General features: G+C 44.5%; 1 protein-coding gene across 5 annotated transcripts in view; it reads left to right on the plus strand.

The window, feature by feature from the left end:
- The window catches only part of gripap1 (GRIP1 associated protein 1), a 47,460-nt gene extending 24,623 nt beyond the window's left edge, over positions 1–22,837 (plus strand). For 3 of the 5 annotated variants that reach the window (XM_042004458.1, XM_042004453.1, XM_042004455.1), the window contains exons 12-29: positions 112–159; positions 429–528; positions 619–696; positions 1,064–1,156; positions 8,670–8,804; positions 8,889–8,984; positions 10,592–10,702; positions 11,105–11,206; positions 11,279–11,392; positions 11,471–11,548; positions 14,074–14,169; positions 14,781–14,837; positions 14,982–15,081; positions 16,136–16,266; positions 16,727–16,843; positions 17,073–17,166; positions 20,372–20,544; positions 20,639–22,837. In XM_042004458.1, the coding sequence (XP_041860392.1) occupies positions 112–159; positions 429–528; positions 619–696; positions 1,064–1,156; positions 8,670–8,804; positions 8,889–8,984; positions 10,592–10,702; positions 11,105–11,206; positions 11,279–11,392; positions 11,471–11,548; positions 14,074–14,169; positions 14,781–14,837; positions 14,982–15,081; positions 16,136–16,266; positions 16,727–16,843; positions 17,073–17,166; positions 20,372–20,544; positions 20,639–20,713 (1,798 nt within the window). In that variant the 3' untranslated portion in view covers positions 20,714–22,837. The remainder of the gene's footprint in view (positions 1–111; positions 160–428; positions 529–618; positions 697–1,063; positions 1,157–8,669; positions 8,805–8,888; positions 8,985–10,591; positions 10,703–11,104; positions 11,207–11,278; positions 11,393–11,470; positions 11,549–14,073; positions 14,170–14,780; positions 14,838–14,981; positions 15,082–16,135; positions 16,267–16,726; positions 16,844–17,072; positions 17,167–20,371; positions 20,545–20,638) is intronic. The other 2 variants (XM_042004454.1, XM_042004457.1) reach the window with 2 other exon arrangements.
- Positions 22,838–23,050: the final 213 nt, after the last annotated feature.

Consider the following 23,050-nt stretch of genomic DNA (forward strand, 5'->3'; position numbering starts at 1 on the left):
GTTTACTGGCTGTTTACTTACTGTTTACTGACTGTTTCCTGGCTGTTTAGTGTAGATGGATTTCACTGTTTGCTGACAGAATCAGTGATAAATAAAGTTTTGTTTCTTCAGTTTCCAGCGCCTGCAGACGGAGAAGGAAGCTCTGTACAACGACAGCAGGTCAGGAACGCGTTTCTACTCAAACTCAAACGTCTTCTTTTCATTCTGCTGCATTTTTAATGGAACGTTTGACTTTTCGCTCCTGCTGCTGGTTGTTGATGCGGCAGAGAGGAAGATTCCAGCATCATGTGATGATGAAGTTATTCCAGATTTTTCCTCCCGCTGCAGACGTTCATGATTCCCTACAAACCTTTAAACAGACTGGTTTCATTCTGTAGCGTGTTGTTGTTGTTGTTGTTGTTGTAACGTGAAGCGTTTTTTCTCTGCAGGACAAAGATTGATGAGATCAACCAAAGAAAAGAAGAAGAGCTGAAAACCGTCAACGTTCGCGTCCAGAAGCTCCAGTCAGACCTCGCAGCAGCCAATCAGGTCAGCCTCATCGTCATGGCGACCATCCACAGCTCCACACAAGCCTCAGAGATCAGCTGACAGATGAAACCATCTGTGTTTGTGTTTCAGACGATGGCAGAGCTGAGGGAGCAGCTGCAGAGCAAAGACAAGGACCACGAGCTGGCTCTGCACGCCCTGAAGGACCAGGTAACTCCTCCCATCAGGCTCCCCCAGAGCCTGCCCGCCTCAGCTCGGGGCACACCTGGTTTTTATAAGAATTTAGTGAAACAGTTCTGAGCTTCTTCTCACGCTCGTCCACTTCCTGAAAGCAGCTTCTGCTCAGTGACTCGCCTCCTTTCTGCCGGAGTGAAACTGGAAACAGAAAAGATCAAACTGGTCGGCTGAAATCTGTTGTCCAGTTTGACTCTGACAGGTGGACGTTCCTCTGCTCGCTGCTTCCTGTGTTCCTGCTTCGTTCTCCCCTCAGCCTCTGCTCTTCATCCCTCTCTCTGCTCTCTCTTTTCCTTATCTGGCCTCTCTGCTGCCCCCTGGTGGCGGTGTGATGGTACTGCAGGCAGCCAATCAGAGCGTGCTCAGTCAGGAGCAGGTGGACAACATCCTGCAGGAGAACGATGCTCTGAGGACCAACCTAGCCGCTCTAGAACAGGTAACAAACCCATGTTCCTCCTCCTGGAGAGGATAAACATCAACCACCAGAACCATTAAACCTTCAGAACCAGCTCACCACTACAACCATAACACGTCCAGAAACATGACATCATCAGACGTCATCAGAACCACCACACTGGATTGTTTTTGTAGTCAGATGGAGAACATCAGTTAGAACCCAGACAGAGCTGTTTACATCCAGCCATCAGAGCAGAACCGTTTATTAAACACTGATGGAAAGAAACAGTTCTTAGAAACAGAACCAGATGGACACAGACCATGGTTCTCCAGAAAGACCTGACCGAAGCGTCATCATGAACCCAAACCAGCACCGACCCGTAACGCCGGACCTCTGTTCTGGAACAGGCTCGGTACAAACTGAACTTTGACCCGGTTGACACAAACGTCATGTAGGAGGTACAGAAGTGCCACAAATCAGCAGAAATACAGCACCGAGTTATTAATTATGTCATTACCTTATTAAAATGAGATATAAACACATTCATCACTTAATGAAATTTTAAAATAAATGCCTTTATTAGATTAATAATTAATTTAATTTGTTTTATCTGTTTTAACTCCCACCCTTACATAAATTATATTTATTTGAATTAATCATACATTTTATTATTTATTAATATTTCTAGTTTTAATAAATAATGACACATTTATTAAAAGCAGTATTTATGCGTTTCATTGTGGCTCTTCCTCCAGAACCTGTTTATTCTCTGTTATCTTTGATGTTAATAAAACTCCCAGCCCGTCTGCCGGTTCTCCAGCAGGTGATCTCTAAAAACCCGCATCTAGAACCGCACTCAGGATGAACCTGTGTGCTCTGGAACAGGTAACTTTACCTGGAACCCTCATGTAGATCCTCAGCAGAAACGTCAGTCTCACGTCCCCAGAACGTCCTCAAGAACCTGAAATAACGTTCCCATAGAAACAAAACCAGTCCGGGAACTCAGTAAAGGATGACTTTATGTTTGTGTGTTTTCAGCTGAAAAGAAAAGTAACATGACAAACAAGAACCATCCAGGTCCAGTTCAGGGTTTTTCAGGACCCAGAAACTGGACTCCAGAGAGACGGGGTCTCTGACAGGACAAAGACCAGAACCAGAGGACTTTCATGTCCGAGCTGGCCGGGTTTTTTTTCTAGAATCAGAAACAGCAGCTTGATCGTGTGATTGATCGTGTGATTGATAGTGTGATTGATCGTGTGATTGATCGTGCGATTGATCGTGCGATTGATCGTGCGATTGATCGTGTGATTGATCGTGTGATTGATCGTGCGATTGATCGTGCGATTGATCGTGTGATTGATAGTGCGATTGATCGTGCGATTGATCGTGCGATTGATCGTGTGATTGATCGTGTGATTGATAGTGTGATTGATAGTGTGATTGATCGTGTGATTGATAGTGCGATTGATCGTGCGATTGATCGTGCGATTGATCGTGCGATTGATCGTGCGATTGATCGTGTGATTGATAGTGTGATTGATCGTGTGATTGATCGTGTGATTGATAGTGTGATTGATAGTGTGATTGATCGTGTGATTGATAGTGTGATTGATAGTGCGATTGATCGTGCGATTGATCGTGTGATTGATCGTGCGATTGATAGTGTGATTGATCGTGCGATTGATCGTGCGATTGATCGTGTGATTGATCGTGCGATTGATAGTGTGATTGATCGTGCGATTGATCGTGCGATTGATCGTGCGATTGATAGTGTGATTGATCGTGTGATTGATAGTGTGATTGATAGTGTGATTGATCGTGTGATTGATAGTGTGATTGATCGTGCGATTGATCGTGCGATTGATCGTGTGATTGATAGTGTGATTGATAGTGTGATTGATCGTGCGATTGATCGTGCGATTGATCGTGTGATTGATAGTGTGATTGATCGTGTGATTGATCGTGTGATTGATAGTGTGATTGATAGTGTGATTGATCGTGTGATTGATAGTGTGATTGATAGTGTGATTGATCGTGCGATTGATCGTGCGATTGATCGTGCGATTGATCGTGTGATTGATCGTGCGATTGATAGTGTGATTGATCGTGCGATTGATCGTGCGATTGATCGTGCGATTGATAGTGCGATTGATCGTGCGATTGATCGTGCGATTGATCGTGCGATTGATAGTGTGATTGATCGTGTGATTGATCGTGCGATTGATCGTGTGATTGATCGTGCGATTGATCGTGTGATTGATCGTGCGATTGATAGTGTGATTGATCGTGCGATTGATAGTGTGATTGATCGTGTGATTGATAGTGTGATTGATAGTGTGATTGATCGTGTGAATGATCGTGCGATTGATCGTGCGATTGATCGTGCGATTGATCGTGTGATTGATAGTGCGATTGATCGTGCGATTGATCGTGCGATTGATCGTGTGATTGATCGTGTGATTGATAGTGTGATTGATCGCGTCATTGATCGCGTCATTGATCGTGCGATTGATCGTGCGATTGATCGTGCGATTGATCGCGTGATTGATCGCGTGATTGATAGTGTGATTGATCGCGTGATTGATCGTGTGATTGATCGTGTGATTGATCGTTGATCATGTGATTGATCGTGTGATTGATCGTTGATCATGTGATTGATCGTGTGATTGATCGTTGATCATGTGATTGATCGTGTGATTGATCGTGTGATTGATCGTGTGATTGATCGTTGATCATGTGATTGATCGTGTGATTGATCGTTGATCATGTGATTGATCATGTGATTGATCGTTGATCATGTGATTGATCGTGTGATTGATCGTGTGATTGATCGTGTGATTGATCGTTGATCATGTGATTGATCATGTGATTGATCGTATGATTGATCGTTGATCATGTGATTGATCGTGTGATTGATTGTGCCATTGATCGTGTGATTGATAGTGTGATTGATCGTGTGATTGATAGTGTGATTGATCGTGTGATTGATCGTGTGATTGATCGTTGATCATGTGATTGATCGTGTGATTGATCGTTGATCATGTGATTGATCATGTGATTGATCGTTGATCATGTGATTGATCATGTGATTGATCGTATGATTGATCGTTGATCATGTGATTGATCGTGTGATTGATTGTGCGATTGATCGTGTGATTGATAGTGTGATTGATCGTGTGATTGATCGTGTGATTGATCGTGTGATTGATCGTGTGATTCATCGTTGATCATGTGATTGATCATGTGATTGATCGTATGATTGATCGTTGATCATGTGATTGATCGTGTGATTGATCGTTGATCATGTGATTGATCATGTGATTGATCGTTGATCATGTGATTGATCATGTGATTGATCGTATGATTGATCGTTGATCATGTGATTGATCGTGTGATTGATTGTGCGATTGATCGTGTGATTGATAGTGTGATTGATCGTGTGATTGATCGTGTGATTGATAGTGTGATTGATCGTGTGATTGATCGTTGATCATGTGATTGATCATGTGATTGATCGTGTGATTGATCGTTGATCATGTGATTGATCGTGTGATTGATTGTGTGATTGATCGTGTGATTGATCGTTGATCATGTGATTGATCATGTGATTGATCATGTGATTGATCGTGTGATTGATAGTGCGATTGATCGTGCGATTGATCGTGCGATTGATCGTGCGATTGATCGTGCGATTGATCGTGTGATTGATAGTGTGATTGATCGTGTGATTGATCGTGTGATTGATAGTGTGATTGATAGTGTGATTGATCGTGTGATTGATAGTGTGATTGATAGTGCGATTGATCGTGCGATTGATCGTGTGATTGATCGTGCGATTGATAGTGTGATTGATCGTGCGATTGATCGTGCGATTGATCGTGTGATTGATCGTGCGATTGATAGTGTGATTGATCGTGCGATTGATCGTGCGATTGATCGTGCGATTGATAGTGTGATTGATCGTGTGATTGATAGTGTGATTGATAGTGTGATTGATCGTGTGATTGATAGTGTGATTGATCGTGCGATTGATCGTGCGATTGATCGTGTGATTGATAGTGTGATTGATAGTGTGATTGATCGTGCGATTGATCGTGCGATTGATCGTGTGATTGATAGTGTGATTGATCGTGTGATTGATCGTGTGATTGATAGTGTGATTGATAGTGTGATTGATCGTGTGATTGATAGTGTGATTGATAGTGTGATTGATCGTGCGATTGATCGTGCGATTGATCGTGCGATTGATCGTGTGATTGATCGTGCGATTGATAGTGTGATTGATCGTGCGATTGATCGTGCGATTGATCGTGCGATTGATAGTGCGATTGATCGTGCGATTGATCGTGCGATTGATCGTGCGATTGATAGTGTGATTGATCGTGTGATTGATCGTGCGATTGATCGTGTGATTGATCGTGCGATTGATCGTGTGATTGATCGTGCGATTGATAGTGTGATTGATCGTGCGATTGATAGTGTGATTGATCGTGTGATTGATAGTGTGATTGATAGTGTGATTGATCGTGTGAATGATCGTGCGATTGATCGTGCGATTGATCGTGCGATTGATCGTGTGATTGATAGTGCGATTGATCGTGCGATTGATCGTGCGATTGATCGTGTGATTGATCGTGTGATTGATAGTGTGATTGATCGCGTCATTGATCGCGTCATTGATCGTGCGATTGATCGTGCGATTGATCGTGCGATTGATCGCGTGATTGATCGCGTGATTGATAGTGTGATTGATCGCGTGATTGATCGTGTGATTGATCGTGTGATTGATCGTTGATCATGTGATTGATCGTGTGATTGATCGTTGATCATGTGATTGATCGTGTGATTGATCGTTGATCATGTGATTGATCGTGTGATTGATCGTGTGATTGATCGTGTGATTGATCGTTGATCATGTGATTGATCGTGTGATTGATCGTTGATCATGTGATTGATCATGTGATTGATCGTTGATCATGTGATTGATCGTGTGATTGATCGTGTGATTGATCGTGTGATTGATCGTTGATCATGTGATTGATCATGTGATTGATCGTATGATTGATCGTTGATCATGTGATTGATCGTGTGATTGATTGTGCCATTGATCGTGTGATTGATAGTGTGATTGATCGTGTGATTGATAGTGTGATTGATCGTGTGATTGATCGTGTGATTGATCGTTGATCATGTGATTGATCGTGTGATTGATCGTTGATCATGTGATTGATCATGTGATTGATCGTTGATCATGTGATTGATCATGTGATTGATCGTATGATTGATCGTTGATCATGTGATTGATCGTGTGATTGATTGTGCGATTGATCGTGTGATTGATAGTGTGATTGATCGTGTGATTGATCGTGTGATTGATCGTGTGATTGATCGTGTGATTCATCGTTGATCATGTGATTGATCATGTGATTGATCGTATGATTGATCGTTGATCATGTGATTGATCGTGTGATTGATCGTTGATCATGTGATTGATCATGTGATTGATCGTTGATCATGTGATTGATCATGTGATTGATCGTATGATTGATCGTTGATCATGTGATTGATCGTGTGATTGATTGTGCGATTGATCGTGTGATTGATAGTGTGATTGATCGTGTGATTGATCGTGTGATTGATAGTGTGATTGATCGTGTGATTGATCGTTGATCATGTGATTGATCATGTGATTGATCGTGTGATTGATCGTTGATCATGTGATTGATCGTGTGATTGATTGTGTGATTGATCGTGTGATTGATCGTTGATCATGTGATTGATCATGTGATTGATCATGTGATTGATCGTGTGATTGATCGTGTGATTGATCGTGTGATTGATCGTTGATCATGTGATTGATCGTGTGATTGATCGTTGATCGTGTGATTGATTGTGCGATTGATCGTGTGATTGATAGTGTGATTGATCGTGTGATTGATAGTGTGATTGATCGTGTGATTGATAGTGTGATTGATCGTTGATCATGTGATTGATCGTGTGATTGATCGTTGATCATGTGATTGATCATGTGATTGATCGTTGATCATGTGATTGATCATGTGATTGATCGTATGATTGATCGTTGATCATGTGATTGATCGTGTGATTGATTGTGCGATTGATCGTGTGATTGATAGTGTGATTGATCGTGTGATTGATCGTGTGATTGATCGTGTGATTCATCGTTGATCATGTGATTGATCATGTGATTGATCGTATGATTGATCGTTGATCATGTGATTGATCGTGTGATTGATCGTTGATCATGTGATTGATCGTGTGATTGATCGTTGATCATGTGATTGATCATGTGATTGATCGTTGATCATGTGATTGATCATGTGATTGATCGTATGATTGATCGTTGATCATGTGATTGATCGTGTGATTGATTGTGCGATTGATCGTGTGATTGATAGTGTGATTGATAGTGTGATTGATCGTGTGATTGATCGTGTGATTGATAGTGTGATTGATCGTGTGATTGATCGTTGATCATGTGATTGATCATGTGATTGATCGTGTGATTGATCGTTGATCATGTGATTGATCGTGTGATTGATTGTGTGATTGATCGTGTGATTGATCGTTGATCATGTGATTGATCATGTGATTGATCATGTGATTGATCGTGTGATTGATCGTGTGATTGATCGTGTGATTGATCGTTGATCATGTGATTGATCGTGTGATTGATCGTTGATCATGTGATTGATCGTGTGATTGATCGTTGATCATGTGATTGATCATGTGATTGATCGTGTGATTAATCGTTGATCATGTGATTGATCATGTGATTGATCGTGTGATTGATCGTATGATTCCTACGCTGAGAAGCTGAAGCTTCATCGTCTGTATGGAAAGCTGAAAGAGACAAAAAAAAAAAAAAAACTCAATAAAAATGTGAAAAAAGTAAAATAAATTTCATTAACATGAGAATTCTGAATATGAGGAAATGACACTAAAAACATTTAAAAATTAGTTATTTAAAAGAAAATTAAGAACATTTTGAAATTTGAATAAATAAGTTTTCAAGATGAAAAAAATACAGTAATTAAAAACAAAGCATTTGTTTTAAAAAGTAAGAATGTTTAATTGGATATGAAAACATTTAAAGAAGAAATGAAACACTAATAAAACCGTTAAAATGTGGTTATTAAAATGATTTAATTAGACTAAAAATCCAAAGAAAACATTCATAGAAAAGTAAAGAAAAAGAAGTAAATCAATAAATAAATCTGAGAATTATATGAAGTGAATAAATTGTTCACAATTAAATAATTTAATTTGTCTCTTCCGGTCCTCCGTACGTCTGAACATCAACAGAACGTTTCTGAATTTTAGTTTCCGTTAAATCCACTAAAACCGTTGATGGAAACTGGATCAAAGATGCTGTGGTCAACCCAGCTCCATCTTCATCTCTCCTTCACCATCATCATCCTTTCCTGCCTCGTCCTGTCATGTGACCTGCAGCTCTGTGTCTGTCTGCGTCTCTGCTGAGGCGTTCCTGTAGAAACTGTGAGGATGAATAAAGTTATTGAAACGTGTGCAGATCCAGACGGTGAAGACGCAGGAGATGAACCTGCTGAGGGAGCAGCAGGAGGCGCTGACGGCCGAGCTGCAGCAGAGGCGCCTCCAGCACGACAGTCTGTTGGCCCAGAAAGACGACCTCAGCTCCCAGCTGCAGGTACGCCGCCGGACGCTCCCACGTTCCGGTTTGAGCTGGTTCCAGTGAACACGGCAGTCACAGTCTGCTTCGTTTCCTCTGCAGGAGTCCAGCTTCGCCAACAGGAAGCTGCTGGAACAGCTGACAGAAGAAGGACAGGAGAAGGAAAAACTGCTGCGAGAGCTGGACGAGGCCAAGAAGGTACATGTCCATGTGCACGTGCACCATTTCATCCAAACAGGGACGTCCAAAGCCGGTCCTGCAGGGACGCTGTCCTGTAGGGACAAAGTCCTGCAGGGACACCGTCCTGGACAAACGCAGGGAGAGGCAGCATGTAGCTGTTGAACAGCAGTGGCTCCAGAATGGAGTCTTGGGCAACTCCACAGGTTATTTAGGTTCGCTCAGATTTATAGTTACCTATCGCAGTTATTCTTATTCACGGGGCCGCAGCAGAATCAGCTGAGCGCCACCTAGAGGGCTGTGAGGGCCGCAGGACTGCGCAACTTATCCATTGAAGACATGAGAGACATTACTGTTATCCATGAGAAGCTCAGCTTCTTGTGTCAGTTGTTCAACAAGCTCCAATAAGCAGAAGAAGACACTCAGCTAGCTGCTAGCTAACAAATCTAAACTATAAATTTATTTACAGTTTTTAACAGTTGTAACTTTTTATTATTATTATAGTAATTTATCGCATCATTTTATTAATCAAATTTCCATCAATTTTTTCCAATTCCCTCCTTTTTTCTGTAGTGAAATCTAGTATTTGGTAGATTAGTTTATAATCCTGAGCTTGTAAGTGTGTTTGTGTAGGAGCCGGATTTTATTCCGTGAACTATCAGCCTGCTCGGCCTCTTGTTACAGTTTCACTTACATGTGATGTGTGAATGTCTTTGTGGTGCATCAAGTCATATTTAACAAGGTTTTAGTTTTTAAACTGTAACTGGATTTGGTTCAGTTATTTTATTATAGAAGACGGTGGAGTTTTCCGTCTGGGCTCTTTGTTCACAGCAGAACCGCCAACAATGATAAACACTCGCTAAGGCGTGATTTTAATTTGCTCCTGACTTCATCATCACAGGAGGCCACTTGAACCAGCCCCTCTTTCCCGCCTAAAGTCACGCTTTACTGCTGACGCAGCTAATGCTCACGCTAACGCTAACGCTAAGGGACGAGCCTGAAAGTTTAACCCCTGCAAGGTACAAATGAGCCCGTGTGTTTTGTAAGTGGGGTGAGGTACTCTGCCACGTTAACATTTAGTTGTAAACGTGCCTCATCCACCATCTCGGTATTTTAACTCTCAGGCTCGGAGTCTGTAAGCTGCTGCTCGGTCAGGTTCGCTTGCCATCACTAAGCTGTTGGAGAAACTGGGCCAGCCCCCCTCCGACTCTGGCCTCCCTGCGGCCAATCAGTGCGCACCTCATTGGCATTATTTAAATTAGTCAAGAGACAAAGTTGTGGTATGAGCAAAGGGTCAGAACAAGCTCTATGTTTGATTTTTTTTAATAAGTCTTCAGAAATGATTTAAAGACACTTCGAGGACAGTGGACACATGAGAAGACCAGGTGATGACACCTTTAAACACAAAGTTAAATCAGTTAAACCAACACGGTGGTAATATGTGAATGTTTCCCGCACCAGTTCGTACTGGAAAGGCCCTGACCTATAAACAAAGTCATCCCTGTCTTTTAGAAGGGTTTGGATCTGGTTTGGATCCAGCAGGACCAGGACTGACCGGACCTTATGTAGAGCAGGAAGCCTGACATGAAAAAACACGGCTGAGCATCAACATGCATGTGTGTGTGCAGACGGCGGAGAAGAGGAAGGCCATGCTGGATGACATGGCAACGCAGCTGAACCAGGAGAAGTCGGACCACAAGGAGGCGCTGTCGGACCTGAAACTGCAGCACGAGAAGGAGGTCAGTCTTCGTGTCTCATCTCTGGTTCTGCTGGGGTCCAACCTCGCTGGTCTGCAGTAGAACTGGACTACTTTACATTTGAGCTTCACGGTGAAACAGTTTACCCAGCTGTCAGTTATTTCTTTCATTATGACCTCCGGTATTTCCACACAGCACCTAAAATCACACAAAAAACAAAGTCTGAGCAGGAAACGGTTTATTGTGTTAATACAGGAGCTCAGAACTAAAATCACATGAGGACGAGCTCACAGCATTAAACCAAACAAGGCAGGTAACCTGGTTTAAAGCTGAAAGAAAAGTAGTAAAAACAGCATTTCTACCCCGGGGGTTAAATTAGTCGTTGATGATTTACTTCCTGTTTCCTGTTTTGCCTCCTCATCTCGTTTCCTCGCCTCCTCTCAGGTTCTTGGGGTCAGAGCTCGTTATGAGAAGGAGCTCAGAGGACTCCATGAGGACAAAAATCGCTCCGAGGAGGAGATCCGACAGCAGCTTCGAGACGAAAAGGTACAGAGGAAGGAAGTCCTCCAGGTGAGTCATGTGACATCAGGATGATGATGACGGTGTGGGTGTGTCCAGGCTCGAACGAAGGAGCTGGAGGGTTTACAGCAGCGTGTGGACGAGCTGCAGGCTCAGGTTCAGTCCATGGAGGGAACCAAAGGATGGTTCGAGAGACGACTCAAAGAGGCAGAGGTGAGTCCAGAACCAGGAACAGGACCAGGACCAGGTTGCTACCTGGTTTAACCCCGACTGCTGTTTGTGTGTGAGCAGGAGAACATGGAGAAGAAGGTTCTGCAGCATCAGGAGGAGACGGAGAAGCTGCAGCAGGAACACTCCCTGCAGCTGCAGGTACAAACACACCTTTACACACTGTAAACAAGTCACACACTTCCTGTCGCCATGGCGTCCAATCTGAGACAGCGTTGTGTGAGCGTGGCGTTTTCGTTCCCACAGATGAGAGGTTCTGGAGGACCTGGACCGTTCCTAATGTTTTGTTTCTACCAGGATTAAAACCTCTAAGTCTAATACAGAAACAGGTTTTATCTGGTTCAAGTCCTGGACGGACCTGACATATCTGCCTCAGCACCGCCTAACTACGATCTGGAGTCTACAAACACAAGAAGATATCCACAATCTGCTGGACCTGGCCCACCAGCAGCGCTCCATTCGCTGCCTCATTAAAGGCTGCTCTCCTGGATACGGCGGCACCATGGGATCCAGACGCTGTACCGTCCTCGAGCTCCACAATAAACGCCAGCTTTGGTCAGAGGTGGTCTGTCGCAGGAAGTGGTGGACTGATGCTGTGTCGGCACTCCGACCAAGGACGGGCGGACCGCTCCACCACCCAGCTGGGATCCAGCGGCAACCGGGAATGAGGGCCCGAAGCAGGCGGCTGCTTCTGACGGCATCCGCACTGATGGAGAGTCCCGCCGCTCATCTTCAGCACAGCATCGGCAGCTCCTGAAAGACACGGTGGTCACCCTGGGTCTCCTGCCGGGGCTCGAACCGCCGCATTTCCACCTGCGGTTGCTGCAGCTGTGATTTCCACCTCCACTCCCGCTCTAGGTGCAACGAGGAGCGTCGCCTCCACCCTAGCAGCGGGAAATCCAGCCAGTGGTCCGACCAGGAACGCCGCCACTCCAGCGGTCAGTCATGCGGGATCCTCGGCCTCCACTCCCGGCGTCGCTCCGGCGAGGAACGCCTCCACCACTGCCGCTCCTGCAGAGACCTCCGCTTCACCCTGTGGCTCTACGGCCGCGAAGGCACGGAGGGTCTCGCTTGGAGCTGGCGCCGCGTGCTCATCGTGGGAGACTCCGTTCATTGTCCGGCATGTCCGCATGAACAGGTGCCCCACAGCTTCCCAGGTGTCACAAACATCAGTAACTCCGCCCACCAGCCAGGACGCATCTCCCCCAGTCACACCCTCCTCTCCATCACCTGCATCCCTGTCCAAACACTTCTACCATCAAACAACTCCAGGTACAAAACCACGTCAACGGTCTCACAACCGAACCTTCCTGCTACATCCAACATCTTTAAAGAGCCATGTTGGCCAGCTGCTTGGTGTGTGTGTGTGTGTGTGAAAGAAACTTTAATGAGTTGCTTCAGCACTGGAAGCATTTTATAAATAAAGTTTGATGTGATTTGCAGGTACAAACACACCTTCAGCCTCCTCCTGACCGCAGGTCTTTAGGTTCCTTAAACAAAGAACAGAATGAAACCAGAGTTTAAACAAACAACAAGCCGCCTTCACACTCACACACTTCCTGTTGCCATGGCGTCCAACCTGAGACAGGTGTGTCAGGAAACAGCTGATTGGTGAGACTTCAGGTGGTCACGTGACTCAACTATGCGTAGGAGTGCGTTAGCATGTGAACTGTAATTGAGTGTGTTTCTAATTAAAGTGTGGTCGTCTCCACGGTAACTGGAGGCGGTTAAAGCGTGTTAGCAGCACAGACGTGAGGATCTGTGGTCCTTTAACTTTTTCCTTTCATTCATTTTTGTTTCTTTCATTTTTAATTTTTTGTTTACTCATTTTTTCATATAATTAATGAACTTTTATTCATTTTTATATAATTAGTTTGTTTTTCGAAAAATCTGTTTTCCTTTGAATATTCTATTTTATTCCTTTCAGTTTATTTTTTTCATTAATTTATTTTAGTTAAATTTATTTGTTTTGATTTATTTATTTCAGGCTTCCAGCATCGTTTTAGCTATTTTACATCCAAAGAAGCAGAATCCTGAAGTCCGTGTGAACGTTAACCAGGAATTATTTAAGTTAAATGATGGGGTGAGCTCTCAGCCAATCAGATCATCAGGATGACTGTGTGTGTGGAGAAAGTGTTTCCTCAGAGACGGTTTGAGCTGATTAGCGTTTGTGTTATCTGCAGGATGAGCAGGACGCTGAAACTTAATAGGAAAAGTTAATTAATGATGGAAGACGTCTAATTAGTGGGCATGTCGGGCGCGTCTGACGTCTCAGTTTCAGGCTGATGGTGCGTTCAGGGGACATGTCCATTCCAGTATTCACATAGCTTAGCTCACATAGCAAGAGATCCGCCTCAGATTCCAGCATTGTTCATTAAACCTGCAGGTTTTCATGTTCCAGACTAAAAAACTGTGTGTGTGTGATATTACAGAGAATCAGCTGTTTCACTGGTGGTTTCCTCCAGATTACATGGTTTTATTTCTGAGTTCGGCTGCAGCCTGTGGACGTCTTTAATTAATTAGCAGCAGCAGATTAGAGGGAATTAAACTGACTTCCATTCCTTAGAGAAATCCCTCGGCCAGCTGGATTAAGAGCCGGGTGGGGGGCGGGTTTCTGGAGGAGGAAAGTTTGAGTTTTCCTGCAGCTTTGTTTCTGCATCCTGCAGGAGAAGCAGGAAGAGGTGGAGGGACTGAAGCAGCTGCTGGTGGAGGTGGAGAAACAGAGGGATGAACATGGCGACACCATCGGGAAACTCAAACAGGTGATAATCAGAACGCCGTCACCCTGCAGCGCTACACCGGGTCAGAACCGAACATCTGCTTCATGTCTGTGGTTCTCAGGCCTTTTACATCACCTACCACTTCACAAGATAACAGGCTCTCCAAGTTCCAACACGGTACACTAAGAACATGCCCTGGACATTTTACCGTTAACCGTACAGACACTTCCATTAATCTGGAAACGGAAAATTCTGACAGAAAAAAGCTGGAAAAGTAGAAACACCTAGTGGTCATCAGTGGTACTGCAGGTCAACATTGACAGTCACAGAAAACCAAAAAGAAGAACAAATGAAAACTTTCAACCAGGTGGTTGAAAGTAATTGGTTAAGTAAGTAATAAGTTGGTTACAAGCTAAAAATAAACTGCTAATTATCAGAAAACGAAAAGAAGAAATGATGAAAGTGGGCCGAGTTCTCTTCAGATGATGAATGATGGATGAATAAACACTGATCAGCTGATCGGGTTGAAACGGGTGGTGGAAGGAAATGAGCCGGGGAAAATCAAGATGAATGGATGATAATCAGACCAGCCTAAAATGAATTCCTTGGGAATGTTTTCCAGTTTAACAGCAGGATGTGTTTGTGACCTGCAGGAGATCAGAGACACGGTGGACGGTCAGAGGATCCTGGAGAAGAAGGGAAGCTCAGCGGTGAGTTGCCGTCTGATCAGACCAGCTTTCTGCTTGCTGTCTGACAGGCGGTGGATGGAGAGCGCAGCTAGTCAGTAATTCTGCAGGCTGATTTGACACCAGCCGTGTGTGAAAATAATAATTATGAAGTAAATCTGTGTGCAGCTGAAGGACTTGAAGCGGCAGCTGCAGCTGGAGAGGAAGCGAGCAGACAAGCTGCAGGAGAGACTCCAGGAGATCCTGACCAACAGTAAAACCAGGACAGGTAAACTCACCTGAAACTACCACATCACCGTCTGCGTCTGGGATGGGTTCAGGGTCTGTAGGTTTTTGGAGCATCAGCTGGTTCTGAGACCTGGAGATCATTGTTCTGATGTCCTGGATAACGCATGAAGGAAAAGTCCTCCAGAAACATCCTGAGGAGTTAAATATGCTGGACGTACAAATGCAGCAGTCATCAGTGTGTGTGTGTGTGTGTGTGACCGATGTGATCGCAATGGGACCAATGGGTCTGATAATCAGTGACATGCAAAACCTGCATCAGGAGGTTCTGGCTCGGTGCAGGACCTGCTGCTCAATATTTAATTCTTCACTCTGATTCCCAGCACTGAGGTGCATGCACACACACACACACACACACACATACATACACCGTGTGGGGCAGTCCTCTGCTTCATGTTTTATCAATGATCTGTGCTGAATGTTTAAAGGACTCTCTGTACAAAGCTGAAAATAAGACATTTTAAAGTAGATGCTTATCCTGCACCTGCCTTAAAGGGACAGTCGGGCCTTAAAGGGACAGTCAGGGCTCAAAAGGGACAGTCAGGCCTTAAAGGGACAGTTGGGGCCTTACATGGACAGTCAGGCCTTAAAAGGGACAGTCTGGGACTTAAAGGGACAGTCTGGGACTTAAAGGGACAGTCAGGGACTTAAAGGGACAGTTGGGGCCTTAAAAGGACAATCAGGGCTTTAAAGGAACAGTCAGACCTTAAAGGGATAGTCGGGGCCTTAAAGGGACAGTCGGGCCTTAAGAGAACAGTCGGGGCCTTAAAGGGACAGTCAGGCCTTAAAGGGACAGTCAGGCCTTAAACGTACAGCCGGGGGCCTTGAAGAGGCGGCCGGAGCTATAAAGAGGTGATCTGCTGTTTTAAAAGGACATTTGGGGGCTTTAAAGGACAAATGGTGTCTTAAAGGGACGGCTAAGGGCTGAAAGGGAAAGCCCACTGGTCCACAGTGAGGCAGGACTTCAGAACCAGTTCCTCTTGGACCGGCCAGGTTCTTAAACTGGTTTCTGATCTGATTGGTTGTTTGTGTCTCAGGTTTGGAAGAGCTGGTTTTGTCCGAGATCAACAGTCCCAGTCGGACTCAGCAGACCGGAGACTCATCCTCCGTCTCGTCCTTCTCCTACAGGGACATGATGAAGGAAACCCAGCCAACCAATCAGAACAAGGTGGGTGTTCTGATGGTCTCAGCTCAGCTTTGTTGACCCGTCTCAGGTTATTTATGTTTTCTGTATTTATATAGTAAACATCAGCTGATCTGAGTTCAAACTTTTTTCTTTTGTTTTTAGAAGATTTCGGTATCTTTCGGTAGATCCCCAGCAGTTCTGAACTGATCCAGTTCTGCAGTTCGGCTTAGTCAGTTGGACCTTTCTCTCCGTCCCTCTGTTGTTATGAAAGCTGTTTCCATGGCAACAGTTATTGTCTCCATTCTGTTTTTAGGTCTTTTCTATTAATAAACATCCTGTAAATAGATCTGAGAGGTTTCTGTTGGAACAGAAGAAACTCTGTCGGGTCAGTTTGATGATGATTGCTCGTCATGAGTAGCAGAGTCACATGACGGTGGAGGTTCCTGTCCCTTCTGTCCTCGCTGTCCTTCACCTGACCGCTGTCCGTCTCTCTGTCCATCAGTCCGGAGGAGGCAGCCCTCAATCCCAGCGACCGGCCGAGCTATCTGATGACGAGGTCGGGGAGCTCTTCCAGCGGCTCGCCGAGGTCCAGCAGGAGAAGTGGATGCTGGAGGAGAAGGTGAGGAGCCCTCTGTTACTATGAAAACCAAACTTTATAGCTAATCCATCTGCAGATAAAAAATTCTTCAGCTGTCTCATCTGCAGTAATTTCAGCTTTTGATTGACAGCTCTGTGAGCCAATAGGAGCTTATTGTCCACAGGATCCAGAATGTGTTGGCAGAAATGTTCTGATCCAGCTGTACGTCCAGACGAGTTTTCCTCGACTCTTATCAGTGGTTTTCCCTTAGGTGAAACATCTGGAGGTGAGCTGCTCGTCCATGGCTGAAGACATCTGCAGGAAGAGCGCCATCATTGAGACGTACGTGATGGACAGCCGCAGAGGTGAGTCAGAGGCGGATCATCAGGGTGTTCGGTTCCAACATCTGCTCCGAGATGGTTCAGGTTTTACTTCTTGATCAGTTTAATATGATCAATAAAACCACCCTGATCAGGTCAGATTAAATATTTTCCAGGAGTTGGGGATTGTCCTGCAGCTCACAGCTGGAAAGACAACATGAAAACCGTGTGAGCACGATCAACGGCTCAAAGATTTTTATATAAAGATGGTGTTGTGTTTCCGCATGCGTTGTTGATAACGCCATCGTGTTTCTGTCGCCGTGTTGTTGCTGTCGTGCTGTTGACGTGTTGTCGCCGTGTTGTTGCTGTCATGTTGCCGTCGCCGTGTTGTTGCCGTCTCCGTGTTGTTGCTGTCATGTTGCTGTCGTGTTCCAGTCTCCGTGTTGTTGCCGTCGCCGTGTTGTTGCCGTCATGTTGCCGTCTCCGTGTTGTTGCTGTCATGTTGCCGTCGCCGTGTTGTTGCCGTCTCCGTGTTGTTGCTGTCATGTTGCTGTCGTGTTCCAGTCTCCGTGTTGTTGCCGTCGCCGTGTTGTTGCCGTCATGTTGCCGTCTCCGTGTTGTTGCTGTCATGTTGCCGTCGCCGTGTTGTTGCTGTCTCCGTGTTGTTGTTGTCTCCATGTGGTTGCTGTCGTGTTGCTGCAACCACTCTGAGGACTTCAGGTTCGGTAGAAATGATTACAGAAAAATCCCTGATGAACAAATGAACTCTCTGGAGGTTTGAGCAGATTAGTTAGAGGCTGTATTTTGAAGCTGAGTCTCCTCGGCTTAATGTGCCTCCGTCCCTCCCCGTGGTGTTTTTAATTTCATGTCTGACTGCCTTAACCCTCCTCTTCCTCTGCCTTCCTCTCCCATTAACAGTGATGTAACCTGCAGTAAACCTGAGAACTGAGCTGTTTCTCTGCAGACACACTGATACTCTGATTACATTTAGTTAAAACCAACAAAGCTGATACTCTGATTACATTTAGTTAAAACCAACAAAGCTCAGAGTAGTGCTGCAGGGCAGATGCCTTGCTCAGCGGCTCCTGGTTTGCGTCCATGCTGCAGCTTGGTTCCTCTCCGTCTCCATGGAAATGGTTCACCGTGTAACTCTCCCCATCTCACTGTTTGTCCACACTGGTTCTGTTTGGTCTCCTTTCAACCAACCCTGGTCCACTTCCATGGATGGTCCGGTTCGTTTGGAGCAGTGTGAACGCTCATTCAGACTCGGTTCAGACCAAAGAAGCAAACTCTAGTTTGCTTGCAGTGTGGAACAAACTGAGCATCCAGGGAACCAGAGACAGGAAGTGGCATAGATCATCAACATGGTGGATATCTGGCGCTCCCTGCTCTTCGTCCTGGACACATTCTGGTGAAAACCAGATTAGGTTTAAACTCCGAATTAAACCCTTGCTGATCTACCACCATCTGCTGGGGCAAGGGTCAGTATGACAGTAAGGTGTGAAATTATTCGGCGGTCCCACTCGATCGTACAGTTATTCGGACTATCCTGGTGGGAATGTAGCCTAAATCAGGTTAAGTTCTGGACTCTGGACTTTACCTGGATCATGTCAGCACTTCGATTCTTTCATTTTGCAGCCATTCTGTTGTAGAGCTGCTGCTGTGATTGGGTCACAGAGCCAGTTTCAGATGAGTTTTTTATTTTTATAATCTGTGAGTTAATCTTTAAGATAATCTGTTAGATAATCTGTGAGGTAATTAGAGATATTCTGCGTCGTGTTCCAGTCTCCGTGTGGTGGCTGTCGTGTTGCTGCAACCACTCTGAGGACTTCAGGTTCGGTAGAAATGATGACAGAAAAATCCCTGATGAACAAATAACTTTCTAGAGGTTTGAGCAGATTAGTTAGAGGCTGTAGTTGAAGCTGAGTCTCCTCTGCTTAATGTGCCGCCGTCCCTCCCCTGAATTAATCTGTGGCATAATCAGAAGGGTAATGCATGGTAATCTGTAGGGTAGTCTGTGGTAATCTGAAGGGTAATCCGCGGTAATCTGTGGGGTAATCTGTGGTAATCTGTAGGGTAGTCTGTGGTAATCTGAAGGGTAATCTGTGGTAATCTGTGGGGTATCTGTGGTAATCTTTAGGGTAATCTGTGGTAATCTATAGGGTAATCCGTGGTAATCTGTGGGGTAATCTGTGGTAATCTGAAGGGTAATCCGTGGTAATCTGGGGGGTAATCTGTGGTAATCTTTAAGGTAATCCGTGGTAATCTGTAAGGTAATCCGTGGTAATCTGTGGGGTAATCCGTGGTAATGTGTAGGGTAATGCGTGGTAATCTGTAGGGTAATCTGTGGTAATCTGTAGGGTAGTCTGTGGTAATCTGTAGGGTAATCCGTGATAGTCTGTGGTAATCTGTGGGATAATCTGTGGTAATCTGTAGGGTAATCCGTGGTAATCTGAAGGGTAATCCGTGGTAATCTGTGGGGTAATCTGTGTTAATCTTTAGGGTAATCTGTGGTAATCTGAAGGGTGATCCGTGGTAATCTGTGGGGTAATCTGTGTTAATCTTTAGGGTAATCTGTGGTAATCTGAAGGGTAATCCGTGGTAATCTGTGGGGTAATCTGTGGTAATCTTTAGGGTAATCTGTGGTAATCTGAAGGGTGATCCGTGGTAATCTGTGGGGTAATCTGTGTTCATCTTTAGGGTAATCTGTGGTAATCTGAAGGGTAATCCGTGGTAATCTGTGGGGTAATCTGTGGTAATCTTTAAGGTAATCCGTGGTAATCTGTATGGTAATCCGTGGTAATCTGTGGGGTAATCCGTGGTAATCTGTAGGGTAATCCGTGGTAATCTATGGGGTAATCCGTGGTAATGTGTAGGGTAATCCGTGGTAATCTGTAGGATAATCTGTGGTAATCTGTAGGGTAGTCTGTGGTAATCTGTAGGGTAATCCGTGGTAATCTGAAGGGTAATCCGTGGTAATCTGTGGGGTAATCTGTGTTAATCTGTAGGGTAATCTGTGGTAATATGAAGGGTAATCCGTATTAATCTGTGGGGTAATCTGTGGTAATCTTTAGGGTAGTCCTTGGTAATCTGTGGGGTAATCTGTGGTAATCTGTGGGGTAATCCGTGATAATCTGTGGGGTAATCTGTGGTAATCTGTTCAGTGGAGCGGACCTGAAATCAGCAGGATGTCTGGAACTGTACATGATGTCTCCTCATCTCCTATATCTTTGTCTACTTTTCTCCACAGACGTGTCGGGTGGTGCAGTCGGAGGTCACGGAGGCTCTCAGGGAGAGAGAGGAGGTCTAGGTTCGGTGCTCAGAGATCTGGTGAAACCAGGAGACGAGAACCTGAGAGAGATGAACAAGAAGCTGCAGAACATGCTGGAGGAGCAGCTGACCAAGAACATGCACCTACAGAAGGTAACACACACACACACACACACACACACACACACACACACACTGTTGTTTTGTAGTTCTCACTGTAAGACTATTTTGTCTTGTTTCTCTGCAGGACCTGGAGGTTCTGTCCCAGGAATTAGTCCGTGTTAGTAAAGATGGTGGCAGCACTGCAGTTGGGTCTGTATGAGACTATCACCAGGATCATTTCTACCCATCTCCTTCTGTTGCAACTCAAGTTCTGCTGCAGGCTCGGACTACGACCCGGAGCCAACACATTATCACCACTTCGGGCTGGCCTTCTGGCTATGGCTAAATACTGGATGCTTTTGCATGAGGAGGGAACGGAAACGGGGACATTAAAAACTGCTTCATTCATTTGTTGCTGTTGAATGTACTGTAGTTAGACTGCACTGCGTCCTGGCTTTTACCTGGAAAACCTGAAACCAGGACATAGCCAGGCCCTGTCTGCTGGGTCTGGCTATGTCCTGGAGTACGGCTGTTCTGGTTTTTTCCTGAATGTTGGGCCTATGTCTTTTACCTGGATTTAGTAACAAAGTGGTTTATACTGATCATGTCATCACCTGGCCAAAATATAAGATTCTTTGTTCAGAGGTTAGCGAAACAGTCACCATGACAACCAGGCAGAAACTGTTGATCATATTCTCGACCAATCAGAGATTGTCTATAAAAAAAAAAAAAAGGAAGAAACAATGACCCGATCAATCCCCCTTCATTAAACTTGTGGTTTGTTGCCATGGTTACGGTACAAGGCTTCCCTGCAGGAATCACTGATGCGGTTTCTCGAACCTTGTTTCCGTGCGAAGACTCACCATCCATCGTGTTAGCGCAGGAACTCCAGAACTTCGGTCGGGTCCGTGCAGTTTCTAGTTTCTGCCACCAGGTGTCGCCCGTTGTCCACGCCGGATCTTTAACTGCGATGAAGGAAGCTAGAATTTTGAGTCCCGGCTGAATTTTATTTATCTTTTCACTCGCATTTCTTCAGGTTTTCACATATCACTGATCAGTTAAGGTAGAAATTAATTTCATGCTTATGAAGTCGTTAAGCTCCACCCCTCGGTCAAACGAAAAACTTGTTCATCCTCAGTGGTCGTTTTAATTTACCAAAAAGTCGTCTCCCAGAAAACTGCTATAAAACATTAGATGCATATTTATCTTTATATAATTATTCAAATTATTTTTAACCTTTAAATCCAAATTTTATTACATGATGTTGCTGCTTTTATGGAAAAAAAGTTATTTTCTATAAAAATCCATTTTACAACTTGAATTATATGGAAAATAACTTGAAACACATTTGATGCGTTTAGTTTTTTTTTATAAAACCAGGGACACCCTGGAAACCCTGAAGGGGTTAAAATAATTTGAGTATTTGGTAGTTTTGATGAATTGAGTAAAAAAAATCGTGGAAAAAATATTAATCTGGAATGTTTTATAGCAGGTTCTAGAAGAGGAGAGTTAGCTGTAGCTAACGGCTAATCGATGAATGAATTGATTACCAATCGGCTCCTTCAGGTTCGTTTCACTTCCTCTGAATTTTCTTTCATTTTTGGGAAAACTGGATGATAAATGATGAAAGATGCGTTGATTTCCGTCCGAGTTAACGAGTCTCCGCAACGAGGAGGCCGATTGACATCTGGCTCTAAACAGGAAGAAACCAGTTATTTGGAGGTAAATTAGCTTCAGATTTCAGGACCACCTCATCTGGAACGTAGAACCGGATCATGTCAGGATCTGGATCTTTGGGATCCGGATCTTCGGGAAGGTTTCATCATAACAGCCTTTCCAGGGCTAGGACTAAGTTCTGGATTTTTTGGGGAATTCCGCCGTTATCACAGGACACCGAACGTTGTGGAAAAGGTTCCAGCTGCTTTGATGCTGACTGGATCTGGACTTGGAACTTCCTCTCGGCTTTGCCTTCACAGACTCTGGGTCTTTTATCTGCTGCATGGCCTCGCCTACGTCCTGGATGAAGTTCATGGTGAGCGCCTGCAGACGCAGCTACATCCTGGACTCTTTACGTTGTAACTGGCTGTTTTTATTGTTGTGTGTTGGGCTCAGATTTTAGATCTTCACAAGAAAACTGGTCTGCTTTTCGCTGCGAGGACTCGGAGGAGAAACTGAGACAGGAAGTGGTCTGGTGGCTCCGGGACCAGACGGTGTTTCTGGTTGTAATGTTTAAATCTGTGTACATATCATGTGACTTCTAACTGTACGAAGAATCAGCTGATCTATTTATGTCCGATGATCATGACACTAATTATTGTAACTATGAAGAAACATGAGATGAAAACGGAGTCTGAGTTTCTTTGCAGGTTTTAACTTTACAACAATTTACATGAAAAACTAGAAATGTTTCTTCTGACTTTATAGATCTCATATTTCCCAGCTTCCCTGAACGCACCACATTAGCGTTTCGTCTCAGACTGACGAGCAACGTGGAGCGAGATTCTTCCAGTTTCCATGATGGTGATGAAGATGACGAAGAGGAGAAGGACAGACCGTC

This window comes from Melanotaenia boesemani, chromosome 13 (genome assembly GCF_017639745.1).
Source record: "Melanotaenia boesemani isolate fMelBoe1 chromosome 13, fMelBoe1.pri, whole genome shotgun sequence".
Taxonomy (NCBI): domain Eukaryota; kingdom Metazoa; phylum Chordata; class Actinopteri; order Atheriniformes; family Melanotaeniidae; genus Melanotaenia; species Melanotaenia boesemani.